Below are 18,046 nucleotides of genomic sequence, written 5' to 3' on the forward strand. Positions count from 1 at the left end.
CTCTGCCTGAGGCTACCCAGCAGAAGCCAGCTGTAAAGTGATGCAAGTTGCCCTGGGGCCTTGGGGCAGCTGCAGTTTGTTAAGTAATTTTCAGATTACAAAGGGCCTGGCCTTTCATATGCAAAATCCTCCGTGCACGGCTTGGGCGGGGCAGGGTCCCAGGGGATCAACAGGGCGGGCCGAGCGAGCGAGCAGTATGGCTGCTCTCAGTCCTGCCTTCAGAGGTCCTGTCAATCGCTACGAGTGCCTCTGAGAGAAAGCTGCCCTTGAGTTCGGACCGATGCCAGACAGTCCCGTTTCTCCCATATGAGTGTGGGTCCCCAGAGACTTGCCCGGAACTGGAGCTCAGAGCCTGAGACTTCCTCCCGATTGAAAAAGACAATCGTGTCCTCAGCCGCCAGCCCTCTCCGCATGCACCTCCGCACCTTTGTATTTTACTTCTGCACTGCACCTCCTCTGAGTCTCGGTATGCTTTTCTCTTTCCTTCTAGTTGTAGAATTTCCACTCAGCCAGCCTTCCTGTGGTTCTAGATGATGTCCGTTCCGTCTTTTAGTTGTATTTTTGAAGTGGTTGTGCGAGGCAGCAATCTCCGGTGTTTACCTATGTCGCCATCTTGGTTTCTCTAAATTTGTATCTTGATTAAGTCACTGTTATTTTGAGTTTTCTGTCATTTGTGGGCAATCCTGGTGCTTCCTAATACATTTGTTCCCTACCGCTGCATACTCTTTGTCACTTCAATTAGACTGTATGCTCTTTGGGAATATAGGTTCTGATAGTGTCCTTTACAGTACCAAAATACTTAATGACTGGCCTAGATTTCAATGAACTTTTTATTACATAATTCTTGATGGGTCACAATATTTAATATTACTTAACTGCTGGAAGTTAAGAGACAAGAGCAAGAGTGGATCACACACTTGGCAACTTTAAAACATTCTTTTACTTTCCAGTTTGGAGTTTGGGCCTGTGCAGTTTTTATTCAGGGGAAGTAGCACCAGTGGATACTAAGCTTTAGGTGACATTCAGCTGCTTTTCCTGCAGCTTTAGAAGTGCACTAGTGGGTCATCTGTAGACTCTTCCTGAAGGAGGAGGGAAGGGGAGGCTGAACTAAGAAAGATGAGGTGGTGAAACAGAAGGACGAGTTCTGATGACTCCCTAATCTAAAGCAGTATCTTGGATACAAAGTCATTTTAAATGAACATTAGAATGTTTTTATCTAAAAGTATGTTTATCTTGTTAAAATAATTTGGTTTTTAAAATTTTGAGAATGAGTCAGTTAATGATTATTCATGAGACTGGCTAGATGAAATAATGCATATTAGAAAGCATTGAAAGAAGGTATTTCTGGAAAACAGAAATAGTACCATTCTCTAGGGACTTAACATTATCTATCTAATTGTTAGATAGTCCGCTATAAAATGATACCTCAATTAACAAATTTTCAGAGACAAAGCTCTTTTAAAGAGCCTTGTGTTATCACTTGTGTTGTTATTCAACTGAAAATATGGTGCATTTCTTTTCAACCTAACTAGATTCTATTCTCGAGGCCTTATATTTTTATTTCATTTTTCTCCTATAAGCTCTAATTCCATCTTGAAATTAGTTCAGTAAAGCCCTGGACAGGTAGCTTAGTTGGTTAGAGCATCATCCCGATATGCCAAGGTTGCGGGTCTCTCTTCCTTCCTCTCATTCTGTCTCTCAAATCAGTTTTTAAAAATTAGTTCAGTTAAATTTCTGTTTAATAATTTTTTGAATGAATGTATCATTCCAATATTCATATTCATGTAAAGTGCGTAGAACATGATCTGGCATATAGTAAGCACTAACAAATATCTATTGCTATTATTATTACCTGAAATCAGTGTAGTGCTTTCTAAATGTTCATCTCACTCCTTCCTTTGCTGATTTTTACTTATTTTTTTTATTAAATTTATTAGGGTGACATTGGTTAATAAGACCATATAGGTTTGAAGTGTACATTTCTAAGATACATGAACTGTATATTGTATTATATTATTTATATCCTGAGAATCAAAGACTTGTGGAATCTTAAACTGGAAAATATTTAAGGTCATCTGATAAAATCACTTTATTCTGGTAGATCACTGGGCTTGAGCAGATTCAAGGCTATCTGGTCCATCTCACTATAATAGTGGTTCTCAAACAAGGGGGCTATAGACAGCCCCCATTGTAAAGAATTACTTGGTCCATAATGTCCATAGTGCTAAAGTTGAGAAATCCTGTGCTGTAGGTATGTCTCTGCTTCTTATTTAACCTTCACTAAAGGAGACTCACCTGCTTCCCTGGTTGATGTGTTCCATTGTCACAGAAAATTCCCAATACCAGGTTTATCCTTTATTTGGTATGTCTTCTCTTTATTTATATTTGCCATGCTTTGAGAAGAAAATTTAAATAGTTAAAATATGCAGGAAAAATAAGTTTTGCAGAATGATTTTTCTCATGTACATACCCTTTAAAGTTGTTTGGGAGAAATTATAGAAATTATTTGGAGAGAGCTGTTACTAAGTTAACAGAGGCTTATTGAATGCCTTAGGAATAGTAGTTGTTTCTGTTAAACAAAAAATTTTAACTTTAAAAAGACTGAGTGTGTGTGTGTGTGTGTGTGTGTGTGTGTGTGTGTGTGTGTGTTTTAAAGAAAGTGTTTATTGGGCCACTGCTAGCAAAAGAAGAAGATGGGTCTTGGAGCATGGAGTCTAAACCACCTGCAACATCACTAACTAGAAAAGACAAACATGTCCTTCATGGCTTTTTTATACATCAAGTCGGGGGGGAGAGAGATGTACGCTGTTCTAAAATAATTTACATTAGCTATAGACAAAGGGGTGGGAGACTAGTTCTGGGAGGGTCAGTAGTAGGGAAAGCTCCTGTGTAAGCAGGAAGCTGAGACTCCTGGGGTTCCACTGCACCTGGCTATTCTACCTTTAGATAGTCTCAGAAATAGCCCCCTGGAAGTTAGTTTCATAATTCCAACATACAGAAGAAAAAAGAAAAGAAGAAAAAAAACAAAAAAATAATTCCAACAGACATTAAAGAGTGTAAGTAGTCTTTTGTTGTTTTTTACCCTGCAATTGTTACCTGATGAACCCCTTTGTGTTTCTTTTTAATTTAGAGCATATCAGGTTTTTTTTTTTCTTGTCATTTCTCAGCTACCTCTTTTAGCTTTATATGTAAAGTGTTCCCTGATGACTGACAGGGCAGAAACGGGGTTAAATGAAAGAAGAAGCTGGAGTGGGAGAGAGGAACAGAATGGCAGCCCTCATTCTGCCTTTCTCTGTAGCTGCTTTGCTCTTTCATTCTTTATCTCTCTGCCCCATTTCCAAGACTAGAAGTATATACAGTAATCACTGCTACTGAATGAACATTGTCAGGAACTAAGGCCTATGGAGAGGTCAGTACCATTTCTCCTCTAGCAAGAGATACCAGAGCTGTGGTCCACTTTTAAAAGTTGCCTGAAAAAAAGGGAAAATATCCCAGTCTGCAGTTTGGAAGAAAATGCCAGGTGTATAGACTGCTTATTCATGAGTTTGCAGATCATCTTTTTCTTTCCCCTCATAAGGTCTGTTCTCTTGTCTCAGTGGCAGTCACACGGTGATGTCTTGCCCCAAAAGTCATTTTTTATCCAGTGGTTCTTTTCTGAATGACTAGGATCTTCAAGGCTCAAGGTCACAATGAACTTTAGCCCCAATTCCAGTGTAACTTAGGTGCTTATGCAAGTAAATAGAAGTGACTAATTTATTATGTCTAGACTCTTGCCATATATTTAGCAAGAAAAGATTAAGGCCTAACTGACATTATGCTAACTTTTCTGCATGTTTTTATAGTATATTTAAGGTCTCTATTTGACTAGTCAATAAAATGTAATATTTCTAGCTTTTTCTCTAATTAAATTTCTGAGATTTTTAAACATTTTCTTTTTCATTTGGGCCTAGTAAAATTTCCTATATGACCTTTCAGAAACAAGACAGAATTCCTTTGCAGAAACATATCCTGAATACCACATTAAACTCTAACCCCCCTGAGCAGAGAGTCAGCGTTGTTGAATGTTTTGTAAGGCAGTCAGGTCATTGCTGCCTAGAACCCATGCAATGATCAGCAACACCCTGAAAGAAGGGAATTAGAACCGTAAATATCCTTGATTGATTGGATAAGTAAATAGTAAAAAACAAAATGAATTTTAATGGACACGAATATAGATTAAATCAAAGAAATCTGTGCAGACACAAGTCAGGATTTGTTTCAGGATGGCACAAAATACATATCTGGGGTTATGATTGACTGAAAATTTAATGAGAGTTAAATATTTTAAATGCAGAATGACTATTTAAAGCTAACCTGGCGCTACACCTACCACTGTTACTAGAAGCTGTTGTTGTGTACTTGGCGTGAGCCAACACTGCTCTAAACCCTTTAAATGTGACTATTGACCCAGAAGAGGCAAAGAGGTTTATATAAAACACAGGTAGTCTTTCCTCCCCTAAATCAACTGCACACCCAGTGGGGGCCCATCCTACCAGCTCAGGTGCCAGGCTCCTTTCAGCTGCACCTGTGGTAATGTTTTTGCCTCAGGTAAAATTCCAGTATCGCTGTTTGCTGAGCCTTGAGAGAACAAGAGCTATTTATGAGGTTAGGAACAAATATTTATTAATGTTACAAATAGAATAGGTAGAGGCCTTTAAAAAATTTGAACCAAAAACAATTAAATTTGACTTGTATTTAGAATTGTTTCAATAACATTTATTGGAAATGTATGCATATGAATAGGAAGAAGTTGTAAAAATTCTGCTTTTGGTAGGAAAATGAAACATCATTTCAATATACAGTTTTCTGACTTGAACCCATGTATTGAATTTAGAGAACTGGAAATGTATTTTCATGCACTTAGATGAAATTGTCAAGCATGCTCATGTCTTTGGAAGAGCTTTTTAAAACCTTTTTGTGCTCTAAAACAGTGCTAGTAAGATGATTTTGATAATGTATTGTGAGCAAGAATCATGTGTAAAAATAACAAAATTGTTTTCTGCTTTTAGATGTGTGGTTTTTAACAACAGAGGAATGGCAGGGGAGAATCTCTTGGTAAGTAAATTTAAACTAATAACAGCTTAATTTTTAAAAGAATCATTTCTAGTTTTATAATGAAAAGTATAACTCATAAACAATACAAATTCATTGTGGGAAAAATACAGATAAGCAAAAAGAAAATGAAATTTGTAAGATCCATAATTATACAATCAAGGGAATCCCCTTGGTCTATGTTCATTCAGATCTTATATTTAAATGGCAAATATGTAATATATTTCTGTTTTTATAAAAATTAACATTTTATTTTATAACAACTTTTGTACTTACTGTATTTTAACATCAATAGATATTTACATCATTTTTAATGCAAACATGTTTTCTTTAAAAATTAACTAGTACAACCCTAGCCGGTTTGGCTCAGTGGATAGAACGTCGGCCTGTCGACCAAAGGGTCCCAGGTTCGATTTCGGTCAAGTGCACGTACCTGGGTTGCAGGCTCCTCCCCGGCCTGGGCCCTGGTCGGGGCTCCTGCAGGAGGCAACCAATCCATGTGTTTCTCTCACATAGATATTTCTCTCTGTCTTTCCCTGTCTCTTCCACTCAATGTAAAAATAAATGGAAAAATATCCTCGGGTGAGGATTAAAAAAACAAAAGAAAAGAAAAATTTAACTAGTATAAAACAAGTTAACCAGCACAGTGATACTTTTTTTTCACTTAAGAATTTTACTTTTCCATGAAACAGATTGACTGTGTTATATGCCTATATGCCCATCAAAGTATACATAGAGAAAATATTATTTTATTTTATTTTTTTAAAAATATATTTTTATTGATGTCAGAGAGTAAGGGAGAGGGAGAGAGAGAGGGAAACATCAATGCCGAGAGAGAATCATTGCTAGGCTGCCTCCTGCACGCCCCCTACTGGGGATCAAGCCTGCAACCCAGGCATGTGTCCTTTATTGGAATCGAACCCGGGACCCTTCAGTCTGCAGGCCAACGCTCTATCCACTGAGCCAAACCAGCTAGGGCGAAAATATTATTTTAAATCAACTTTTTTTCTCTAACCCCCCCTAAAGTTTTTTTTGTTATGATGATAGAAGTTCTTTCATCTCCTAGAAAATCATCACTCTATTTGATGTTAAACCTGTGAGTTGGAATGAGAAATATTACACTCACTGACATTTTCTGAAAGCTTTTCAGCTATTAGTTCCTCACCATTTCAACAGGTCAAAGACAATTCTATCAGAATTGAAAGAAACATATTTTTGACTCATTGATAGAGCATGTTATTACGTCTATAAATTAGTCATGCTGAAGATAAAAAATTGCAATCATGTCATTAACGCCAGTACTTTATGAGAACACGGGGGAAGAAGAGCCCTTTTTCTTTGTTTAAAGTGACCTGGGCCTTGGAGGGAAGCAAGATCAATATGATTTTAAAAGCTAAAGTTATAAAGTGTTTATGATCTTACTAAAGTGCCTCATAATAGTTTGATGTGAAGGTTCACATTTCCTTATTTATCCAGCCTTTTAGGAATCTTGATGGTGGATACTCTAAAGGGGAATGTTTGAATTTGTCACTATGGCCCTGGACTAAACAAATTGTTGTTTATTTGTTTGTTTGTTTTTAAAAGTGCAGTACTATTTATTTAATCCTCACCTGGGGACAGGTTCATTGATTTTTAGAGAGAGAGGTAGGGGGAGAGAGAGACAGAGTGACGGAGAGACAGAGACTGATGTGTGAGAGAGAGAGAGATCCATAGGTTGCCTCCCCTATACTCCCCCTCCAGGGATTGAACATACAACCTCGGTAGGTTCTCCTGATTGGAATCCAACCCTCGACCTTCTGGCATATGGGATGATGTTCCAACCGAGTCACACCAGCCAGGGCACAGATTGTTTTTGAGCAGCTTTTGATCCACTGTGTGCCTTTCTTTCTTTTCTTTTTTTTAAATCCTTGTGAGGAGTAAGGATATTTTTCCATTGATTTCTAGAGGGAGAATGGAAGGGATGGGGAAGGGGAGAGAGAGAGAGAGAGAGAGAAGAGAGAAAAACATCGATGTGAGAGAGGCACATCAATTGGTTCTCTCCCACCCTTGCCCCAACCAGGGCCCAGGATGGAACCTGCAACCTAGGCATGTGCCCTTGACTGGGAATTGAACCTGAGACCCTCCGGTGGACAGGTTGTCGCTCTAGCCACTGAGCAACACCGGCCAGGGCTGTGTGTCTTTCTAGATGCTTTAAGGATACAAAGATGGGAAGACATGGTCTGAGGCTCTCAAGGAAGTAATGTGCTACAAAGTAAACTCCATTAGGTCCCATAAAGTGAGGGACAAAGATCTGTTCATTCAGCAGAGCCGTGTTGTATGCCTATTAAATCAGGCACTGTAGGATGAGGAGTGTACATATTATTAGACACAACCCTAAGCCATAATAGCTTTAACTTAAGTTACAAGAGAGTGTCAGACACATAAAAATATGCACAATACAGTGCTAAGTGCAACTGTGAGAAGATCTATTAAGGCTACGGAGCATAAAGGGATGGAGTAATCAGCTGCCTGGGGGAGGTGAGAGAACACTAGTGGAGGTAAATTTGAGTTGGATCTTGAAGGCTATGGTATTGAGCCAGGAGAGGGGAAAGGGCAGCCTTCTCAGCACAAAAAGCAAGGTACTAAAGAGCATGGCCTACGTACACCCAGTCGTCATGGCTCAGTGGTTGAGCGTCAACCTATGAACCAGGAGGTCACAGTTCGATTCCCAGTCAGGGTACATGCCCAGGTTGTGGACTTGATCCCCAGTAGGAGGAATGCAGAGGCAGTCAATCAATGATTCTCTCTCATAATTGATGTTTCTATCTCTCTCTCCCTCTCCCTTCCTCTCTGAAATCAATAAAAATATATTTGGGCCCTAGCTGGTTTGGCTCAGTGGATAGAGCGTCAGCCTGCGGACCAACGAGTCCCGGGTTCGATTCTGATCAAGGGCACGTACTTTGGTTGTAGGCTCCTCTCTGGCTTGGGTCCTGGTTGGGGCTGCAGGAGGCAACCAATTGATGTGTTTCTCTCACATCGATATTTCTCTCTGTCTTTCCCTCTCCCTTCCACTCTCTCTAAAAATCAATGGAAAAATATCCTCGGGTGAGGATTTTAACAATAAATAAATAAATAATAAAATGGAAAACATGATACTTTAAAAAAAAAGAAAGAAAGAAATGAGAAGTGGACAGCAGAGAAAATAGGTCAAAGCGAGATCAACCAGTTGTACCTGCCACTGGGTTGCACCTGGGTGGGTTGGGCATAAGGGCCAGCTGGGACCCTCTGGGTGCAGGGGGAGGGCTGGAGGCTCGGGTGTTTCTTCAAGCCCTGCCAAATGATTCTCTATCATTGATGTTTCTATCTCTCTTTCCCTTTCCCTTCCTCTCTGAAATCAATAAAAAAATATTTTGGGAAAAAATACTTGTGGAGGGATAATGATGATGATAATTTTGTCTAATGTTTATTGAGGCCTTAGAATATATCAGTTATGTTTTTTCATGCTTAATAATCAGCAATAGAAACAACTCAATGATTTAGGTAACTATAGTCACTATCATTCCCATTTTCCAGAGGAAGAAAATGAGACATAAATATGTTAAGAACTTGCCTAGCCAAGGAATTCAGAGCCAGGATTCAGACCCAGGTAGTCTGACTATGTGCTTATGTTCTTGACCAATATGCTATACTCCCTTCTCATTATTCAGGAAGTGATGGGAATTCTTCTAGGACCAAATTTTTAAAAAAATATATTTTATTGATTTTTTTACAGAGAGGAAGGGAGAGGGATAGAGAGTTAGAAACATCGATGAGAGAGAAACATCGATCAGCTGCCTCCTGCACACTCCCTACTGGGTATGTGCTTGCAACCAAGGTCATGCCCTTGACCGGAATAGAACCTGGGACCCTTGAGTCCACAGGCCGACGCTCTATCCACTGAGCCAAACCAGTTAGGGCTAGGATCAAATTTTGAAGTCTCATGTGTAATATCCTCAGGAATATAGTATTGAACCATAGACATTAAAAAACAACAACACACACACATGTTTTTTTTAGGTTTCTCAGTGGTTAGAGCACTGGCCCTCACATCAAAGAGTAGCAGGTTTGATTCCTAGTCAAGGGCACGTGCCTGGGTTGCAGGTTCAATCCCCAACCCCAAGCCTCTCTCTCTCTCTCTCTCTCTCTCTCTCTCTCTCTCTCTCTCTTCCTCCCTTCCACTCTCTCTAAAAATCAATGGAAAAAATATCCTTGGGTGAGGATAGATAGACAGATAGATAGATAAAACAATGTTTTTGCTTTATTGAGGTATAATTGACATATGAAATAATTTGATCATGGTCATGTCTTAGAAAGAGAACTTAGGGCAGTGTGTAAAAAAGAGATGGAGTTTTTCCCAATGAAAAAAAAAAAGAGAGAGAGATGGAGGGGTAGGGGTCTGGAGGCTGGGAGGCCAGTAAAAAAATCAGTTACTATAGACCTACCCAGAGTTTGAAAGCAGAGGTAGGAGGTAGGAAGAAGAGAGAACAAAAATGAGGGATATTCATGTGATAGATTATGTGGGAGTCAAGGTTAACATTTCTAGCTCGGTGAACTGGTAAAAGGCACTGATATTTGCTGAAATAGGACATTTAGGAGGATTTAGGAGGTTTAGATATAATAAAAATCAATTTAGTTTTAGATGTTTATGGTGCTTTAGATTATCTAGGTGGAAATTTCTAGTAAACGGTTGGATATACTAGCCTGGCGCTCAGGAGAGATGCACAGGCTACAGAAAGAAACAGATTGTCAGTGTGCAAGCAGAAGTGGAACTCAGATGACTGAGATTGCTTGGGACCATTTGTAGAGTCAAGGGGAGAGATCCGATACCATCTTAGAACAAAATAAATAGGAAGGAGGAAGCTTCAAAAACCTACCCTCAGCATTTAATGTTAATTAGAAATTTACTTTGAAAGAATACAGCAACCCAGTAACTTTTCGCCATAAACATTCATTGGATTTTTTTTAAAGAATAGTTGATTGATTTTTAGAGAGAGAGGAAGGGAGAGGGAGACAGAAACATCGATGTGAGAGCCCAACATCAGTCGTTTGCCTCCTGCACGCGCCCTACCGAGATCAAGCGGAAACCCAGGAATATGCCCTTGATCAGAAATTGAACCTGCAACCTCCTGGTGCAAGGGACGACGCCCAACCAACTGAGTCACACTGGCCAGGGCAATTGGATTTTTGAAAAATCTCCATGGACACTTTGAGTTCTTGCAAAGTGATATTATATAGATAGACTTTTCTTTTTTTAAGAATTCACTGAGTTCTAAGTGAGGGATAAAAGTAGCTTTGATTCTTATACAGTGCACTAGGTTGAGTTCTGATTAACTAGTGCCCCCAGCAAAAATCTGTATCAAAGAGGCTAATGTGATCGAATTTAAAAAAGAATAAGAATGTAAAATCACTAAAATTTAATTATAATTATATCCTTTTATAAAAACTGCTTTAAAAGAGAAATTTAAGGGACTTAATTAATTATAATTTAATATATACTTCTTGTACCCTAATGTATCACATTATTGATTTTTAAAACTAGCTTTGATAGTTAGGTCCCTTGGTAACCCTTCTTCCTTCTGCCTTAGAATTATGAACAATTACTGTTTCAGACCAGAGGAACCCTGTGTTTATTTAGACCTTACCTTGTTCCAGAAAAGATTCAGTGTAGCTCAGACTCAGAGTAAGACCTTAGCTTAGGCATAAAAAAGAACAAAAGATGAATCAGCAAAGATCAAACAGGAAGGAACTCTAACTGAAATGAACCCAAAAGAGCTAGAAAAGGTGAAATAGAATTTAGAGTAAGCACTTCTCCTAGGAGTGGAAGAAATGCAAAAGTAAACGGTTTGCTGAAATATGTTGGTGATATACTTAGAATTTATAGGGATTACTATGGCTTCTGCAAAGCAGTAAAGTAGAAATTTTCCACCACCATATTGTCCTCATTTCCAATTAGTCATTGCAGCGTTGAGGGAAAGCCAAAAGCCTTGCTCACTAGGAAATGAGAAGCCTGCACTTTGGTCCCCCAGGGGCTGTTAGCTGTAGGAGACAGGTAGTTCTCGTCTCAGTAGACTGATCCTCAGATATTCCTGCAGGACTCTTGGAGTCCTTGGAGTAGTTGGTACCTTTTCTTGCTCTCTGCAGATTGGTTTTCAAGGTTAGGAATCCAGAAAGTTGCCCACAGAACAACTAATGTTAATGATTATTTTGTGAACTGTCGTATTTCCCACTTACTTTAGGAATGATAATTTACAAAGAGTTCAGCCACTAAGAGTTTCTGATCCTACTAATTTTCATAGACCATTTTTCTTGTACCCTAACTCTGTGTGTGGTCGTGTGTATGTGTGTGTGCATGTGTACATACGTGTGCACACGTACCTCACTTAAAACTTGCATAACAAGAGTACATTTTGGTGACTTGTTCATAAATAATTGAGAAATTTTAAAGCTATACAGTGTTTTATTTCTGCTGACGTAGTGTTCTCTCCTTAACCATACCCCAGACTCTCAGTATTTCACACACTCCGCATTTCTTCATCTTTCCTTATCCTCTAAGTCAAGCATGTCAAACTCAAAGGCTAACAAGGTTTAAGTTTATGTGGACTGGGGAAAAACAAAAGCTTCAATTTTCATAGAAACATAGGTTTATTTCGATAGAGACATGCTGAATACACAGGGCTGAAATAAATGAGTAATCGTTAACTTAAAATAATAGAACATTTTAATAAAAATTAATATTTTTTCTTGAACATTAACTTACCAGACACTGAATAACTGCGCAAATTAATAAGTGTAATGCAAATAAACCTATTTTTCTTGTTTTCCGAAAGCGAAATATTTCCTGTTGCACACACCAAACAAATCAGTCCAAGACTAATGACATGGCAATCGGCTGCTAAAATATTCGCTGCTAGTATTAGTGGAGAGAAACGGTGCGCCTGCGCGTAAGCCGTGTAAGGGAAATGAATGCAACACGACTATAGTAATCAGTCATTAGTGAACATTGTAGTTCGTTATTAATAATTATGTATAACAGGATATTGTAAAAATTAAGTTGTGAAATTTTTATTAAAACATTTCTTACATACCGTTCGTTATATTGGCTGGGCCACAAAAATATTCATTGTGGGCCGTGAGTTTGATATGCTTGCTCTATTCATCTGAGCTACTTACTCCATCACCTCCTTCTTCCTTTTCATACATCTTTCTGTACTCCTCCTTTCTTTTCTTCCCTCCCATCTCACTGCCCAGGCCCAGCAGTCTCTCTTGGAAATCTCTATAGATTACAGATTGACCCATCTTGTTTTTGGATTGCCAGATAGTGCAAATAGAATCTTCAGAGCAAGAACATGTTCTTTAACACCCCCTTCTATCATTAATTTTTTAAAATGAGCTTGATATTTCCATCTATCTAGACTGTTTGTCAACTAGAAAATGAGAGGGTTTTTGTGTTTTTTTTTTAAATAAATGTCTTTAGGGTTCTTGATATCTCAGATTCTATTTAGAAATCTAGTACTCAGATTAAGGAATATAGGTGTGTGTGTGTGTGTGTGTGTGTGTGAAGCTATATGCGAACTTTGGTTGACATTTATGCATTGTTTGTCTATGTAAATCTGATTTCCTATATCATTGTGAATTTAGGCAGAAAAGATATGATCATCGAAAATAAAATTGTTCTTATGTAAAAATTAAAAATAATTTTAATTTTTAACTATGCAGTGTGAAAAGACTCACATGTAATAAAAATGCCAAGTAAGGATGACTTTTTCACCTGAATACTTGTGACAAATTCTGCAGTCACTGTGAATGAGCATGGTAGTAGATATTGTCCTATTTAGATTTTACAGTGAATTTGTGTCACTCAAATACATTTAATCACAGAGTATTTTTTAAATTATCTCAGCTTAGTCAGCTGTTCAGGTGTAACAGGATTTATTTAACCTCTCTAAACTCAGTTTCCTATTTATAAAATAAATGTGATAATAGGATCGCCCTCATGGTTTTGCCATTATAAATGCTGTCAGGTTAACATTTATCTTTTGGAAAATTCCGTATTTGAAGATCTCAAAAAGATGACAGTAGGCAGTAGGTAGTCTCTTAATCTTGGGTTTAATTAAAAGGATTGTTGAAAATTGTAATTTTCTTAGACTACTCATTAGTGATTAAATAATGGATGATATACCTTCATATTGTGATCATGGTTTATTGTAATACTGTAATCAGGGTGGTGTAGATAACTGGTTTCAGTATTTTATTAGAGTAATGTTACCAGATTCCTCTCCTTGTTATTAAATTTTATTTTACATAAACTTTATTCATACACACATTTGCACATATTCTACAGACAGGATTGCCCTTTCCTCACACATCTCAAACAATGCATCTGTGAAGCTTTTCAACTAGAAACAGAGCCTTCATTGATGAAGTTCACATGAAAACCATTTGTTTAAATACATTATGTATGGAAGCATAATCAGCTTTACATATTTTACCATTTTAAATGTCTGTTTCATTGAAGTGCAGCTGGGGCTTTTATTATAAAATCAAATGTTTAATTAATAGATCAGACTGGATATTGCTTTATCTAGAGTGAAGGCAGTGCCAGAAAACCACACTCCTTCATTGGTAGACAGCACTCGGGATAGAGAAAACAGTTTTCCAGTTAGAAATGAGCTACAAATTTAATTTTTTATGTCATTATTGGAAAGCCTTTTTTGTTTGTTTGTTTTTAAGTAAAGAATTACTTTGTCAGGCATAAGTGTTTTTTTCCTATACAAGGGTGTAATCCTCCACTTTTTCTTCATAAATTGACTGTTCTTGTTTAGTCAGAGACACATCTGAGTAGGGAACTGTGTTTCTGTTTAATATAAGGTATATAATTTAAGGTCTTGCCCATTTCTATCAAGCCTTCCTCGCTGATCAAAGTCTTTTTGTTAGTGCCAACTTGAATAGCATTGACTTTAAATAACATATATGTGTATTGCTAAATAAGGAAATTATAAATTTTTATTATTCATAATATGTGCAAACAAAGGTTATTTCCCCATATTTATGACTTCTTGCTCTTTTTTACATTACTGCATTATACAAATCATGAACCTCACAATTTTAAATGCTGTACTTTACCTGTCACTGCTTACAGACGCCAAGGACTTACTGTTGCGCTAACACTGAAGATTTGGAGACAGTTATTCACCACGTACACAGTCTGTACCCTGCTGCTCCTTTCCTGGCAGCAGGGGTTTCAATGGGAGGGTAAGGTTTTTCCTTTCTAAAATGTCTGAGAGAAGTGGTCTTACCAACTGCCTCTTCCAGAGAGGACCATTAGCTACATAGACATTTTAAAATAAATGTTTTATTAATTCTATCATATTTTACCATATGATTGAGTGAATGAAGGAATTCGTTCAGGTAAATTTTAATATTTTCCTTGACTACTGGTCTCTGCAGTGAAAAGGATACAAGTACTTACTTGGGGTACTGGGGGTTTTGTGAGCATGAAGGCTCGTCAGGTTCCCTGAGTACGCCTGGCTGGCCCTGCAACTGTGTTCTCCTGAACCACTCAGGAAGCTGAACTTGTAGCATGATTTTGAGCACTCCAGTCATAGAAATAGACACTTACTGCTCTCTCCAGCTGGAGAGGCCTTCAAAGACTCTTTCCTCGGGTGTGGTTTGGTTTGGTTGTTGGGCACATGACCTACTCTGGAATGCTCTCCTAGAAACTGTAAAATTTTGTTCCAGCTGACATTTAAACCATATGAATATTATTATAATTTGTACTGCTTGCAATTACGTTGGGGCTTTTTTTCCTTTGGAACTTTTAGGCTGTGTATTATTGGTAGGTTCATTTCTAGTAGTAATGTTTGTATTTTTTGTTCTAGTGATACTGAACTTAATAAAATCCAAAATTTTTATTATCTGGCATTTTAGATTTCCTAAACCATTGCCCAAAGCTATTCTTTAAAATCAAGAAACACTTGAGATATAAAATGTCTTAATTTTATTATTGACTTATCTATCATCTCAATTTACAGATTATCTTAAGAGCATATTTATTTGAAAGTGAACAGCTTTTACAAATGATAGACTCTGAAAAATAGGCTTTACTCACCTTTTTTAGACTCTGATAAACATAAATGAAGAGGAAAAGAGTATATTTCTTACATTAGCATGGAAGGTCTGACTTGACCTACTAAAGGAAGAAATCTGAATCAATGCAGAAAACCCAGCAGAATCTCTGAATTGTGCTTAATGGGCAGTTTTTCACTTTTGTTTCTTTTGTCCCAAAATGTGAACCTAAAAGGACAAGGTGCCAGCTGAACTTTTTTCCCTTAATCTTATAAATTCTTGACTTTTTTAAGGCCAGACCTTACATAAACAGGCCCAGATTCTCTATTCAGAAGCTCCTGGGAAATGCCTATTCATGTCACATTGAAACCTCAGTGCCTGAAGGCAGAACTTGACCATTAGCCTTTGCAGCTGGTTGAATATTAATGTCTTGTAAATTGTTCGAAGGAAGCACCCTTTCTAGTTGCCTAGCACTATGACACATTCGCAAGTCAGTTTACCATTTGGGGATGTGTTTTACAGCGTGACACGTTTTGGGTTTTTTTTTTTTCTTTTGGAGTGTAACAGACAAAAGCGTCTGACCAAGATCCTTATGCCCCGTGCTCCCTGCCCCCCAACCCCCAAATTGGGGTAATCCCCAAGCCTGTGATGCCTGGAGTCAAGTAGGGGCTTTGAACCAGAACTGAGTCTAACTAAGGAACCCAGGCTGCCTAGACCCAGTCAGATTCCAGTCACCCAATGAATTGGTAAACTAGCTTTAAGAAATGTATAGGAGAATAAAAAAGAAAGAAAGAAAAGAAATGTATAGAAACTTACAAATATATATAAAAGAGAAGATATAATGATCCCCCATATATATTAATCACACAGCTTCAACAATTATCAACTCAAGGATAATCTTGTTTATCAGTATCACTCCCCATCCCTCCCAACTCTGATTATTCTTCAATAAATTCTACATCATTTATAAATATTTTAGTAAGAATCTCTAAAAGTAGTCTTTTTAAAAAACAAACAGTGCCATTATATGTAAACAAAACTAACAGTAATTCTTAAATATTATCAAATATTTAGTCAGTGTCACATTTCTCCAATTGTCAGTTTGTTGGTTGGCTGATTTTTACAGTTTGAGTCAGGAGCCAGATAAAGTTCAAACATTTGGATTGATATGCCTTTTAAGCTCTGAATCCATGGTGTTTCTCTCTCTCTCTCTCTCTCTCTCTCAAAATGAAGTCCTTTTTCTGTGAGAGTAAAGCAGCACTTTTTGGGGTAACATCTTGACATAATTTTGCTCCTGGGTAATAAATAACCAAAACGTACCCTAGCCACCTACTTGAACATAGCTACTCCTGGTCCTACTTCCTGATGGCTTCCCTTCCACCCCTTCCAATCTGCCCATTATACCAGCCTCCCAGAAATCTATGACCTTCAGCCAAAGAATACGGCCACCAAAACTAGGATCAGAGAATGAACCCTTTGCAGGAGAGTAAGCATTAATCCTTGAAATGGCTTGGTGAACCACAGCACTGTACACAGAGTCGTTACAAAGAGTCCTTTTCCAAAATGAAATCTCCATTTCTGATCTGAAACCTCATCACATTCACTCTGCAAGCCATTTGGGTTAGAAAAATGAAAATAATTTTTACCCATTTCTCCAATTTCAGAACCTAGGCAATTGGAGAAATAAAGAACAGAAAGTACTATAATGAGAAGCAGAATTTAGGGTATCATCCTTTTTCTTAGATGGCATTGTTAAACTAAGATTTCTGACATTGGTATTAGTACACTCCATTTTTGTCCCTTTAACCACAATAAAACTAGGGTAGAATCAGGAAAATTGATAGAATAAAAAGAAAGGAGGAACATATGTGCTAGGAGATAAAGATAAATAACAGGAAGGAGAAAACTGGTTACTTTAGGGGCCAAGTGTTCTGCCACGACTCAGAAAGTCTAACCCTAGACTAGGGAGCCCTTTAGAGATTTGCTGTCTGGTACAAGGATGTGCAGGCAACCAGAATGGCCTCCCAGACCAATTCTTCAGAATCTCTGGGAGTGAGACACAAATATCTGTAACAGTTTTAAAAACTCCCCAAGTGATTCCAGTGTGCAGCCACATTTGAAAGCTCTCCCTTCTCCTTCCCCGTTCTCCGGGATCGAACCTGGGACCCTTCAGTCCGCAGGCCAACGCTCTATCCACTGAGCCAAACCAGTCAGGGCTGTTTTGAAGGAAGATAAAACAACCTCAAAAAGAATTGTTTTCAATTTTCAATTGAGGGGTTATTTTAAAGCAAATAGATGAACCTGGTGAAAGGGAGAAAGGGAGAAAGAGAGTGAGGAGGGAGTGTGGGAAAGAGAGGCTTTGTAATGACTTCCATGTGAGGACAGCCTGGGACCCCTTTCTCCAACCTCATTGAAGTCCTTCCATCCTTTCTTTCACTTTATGGTTGGAACACATCATAATTCCCCAACTTGTACCCTATTTCAAGCCTCTGGGGTCTTACTTGGACTGCTCTGTGTCCAAGTAGAGTTCTTTTTCCCTCCTTTTGGTACGGATTCAAAACCCTCTGTCTTTCTCCTTTCCTTCTTGCAGCGGTTCTCAACCTGTGGGTCGCGAACCTTTCACAGGGGTCGCCTAAGACCATCGGAAAACACATATAATTACATACTGTTTTTGTGATTAATCACTATGCTCTAATTATGTTCAATCTGTAACAATGAAATTGGGGGTCACCACAACATGAGGAACTCTATTAAAGGGTCGAGGCATTAGGAAGGTTGAGAACCACTAGGGAAAAAGAAGAGAGGAGACGAGCCCTGACTGGTTTGGCTTAGTGGATAGAGCCTGCGGACTGAAGGGTCCCAGGTTCGATTC

At 38.2% G+C, this 18,046-nt stretch overlaps 1 protein-coding gene across 1 annotated transcript in view; it reads left to right on the forward strand.

Moving 5' to 3' along the window:
* ABHD3 (abhydrolase domain containing 3) overlaps nucleotides 1–18,046 on the forward strand; it is a 51,071-nt gene that overhangs the window by 24,568 nt on the left and 8,457 nt on the right. The window contains exons 4-5 of the mRNA XM_005861637.2: nucleotides 5,049–5,094; nucleotides 14,249–14,361. Coding sequence (XP_005861699.1) covers nucleotides 5,049–5,094; nucleotides 14,249–14,361 — 159 coding nt within the window. The remainder of the gene's footprint in view (nucleotides 1–5,048; nucleotides 5,095–14,248; nucleotides 14,362–18,046) is intronic.

The sequence above is a fragment of the Myotis brandtii genome, unplaced genomic scaffold (assembly GCF_000412655.1).
Source record: "Myotis brandtii unplaced genomic scaffold, ASM41265v1 scaffold154, whole genome shotgun sequence".
Lineage (NCBI taxonomy): Eukaryota > Metazoa > Chordata > Mammalia > Chiroptera > Vespertilionidae > Myotis > Myotis brandtii.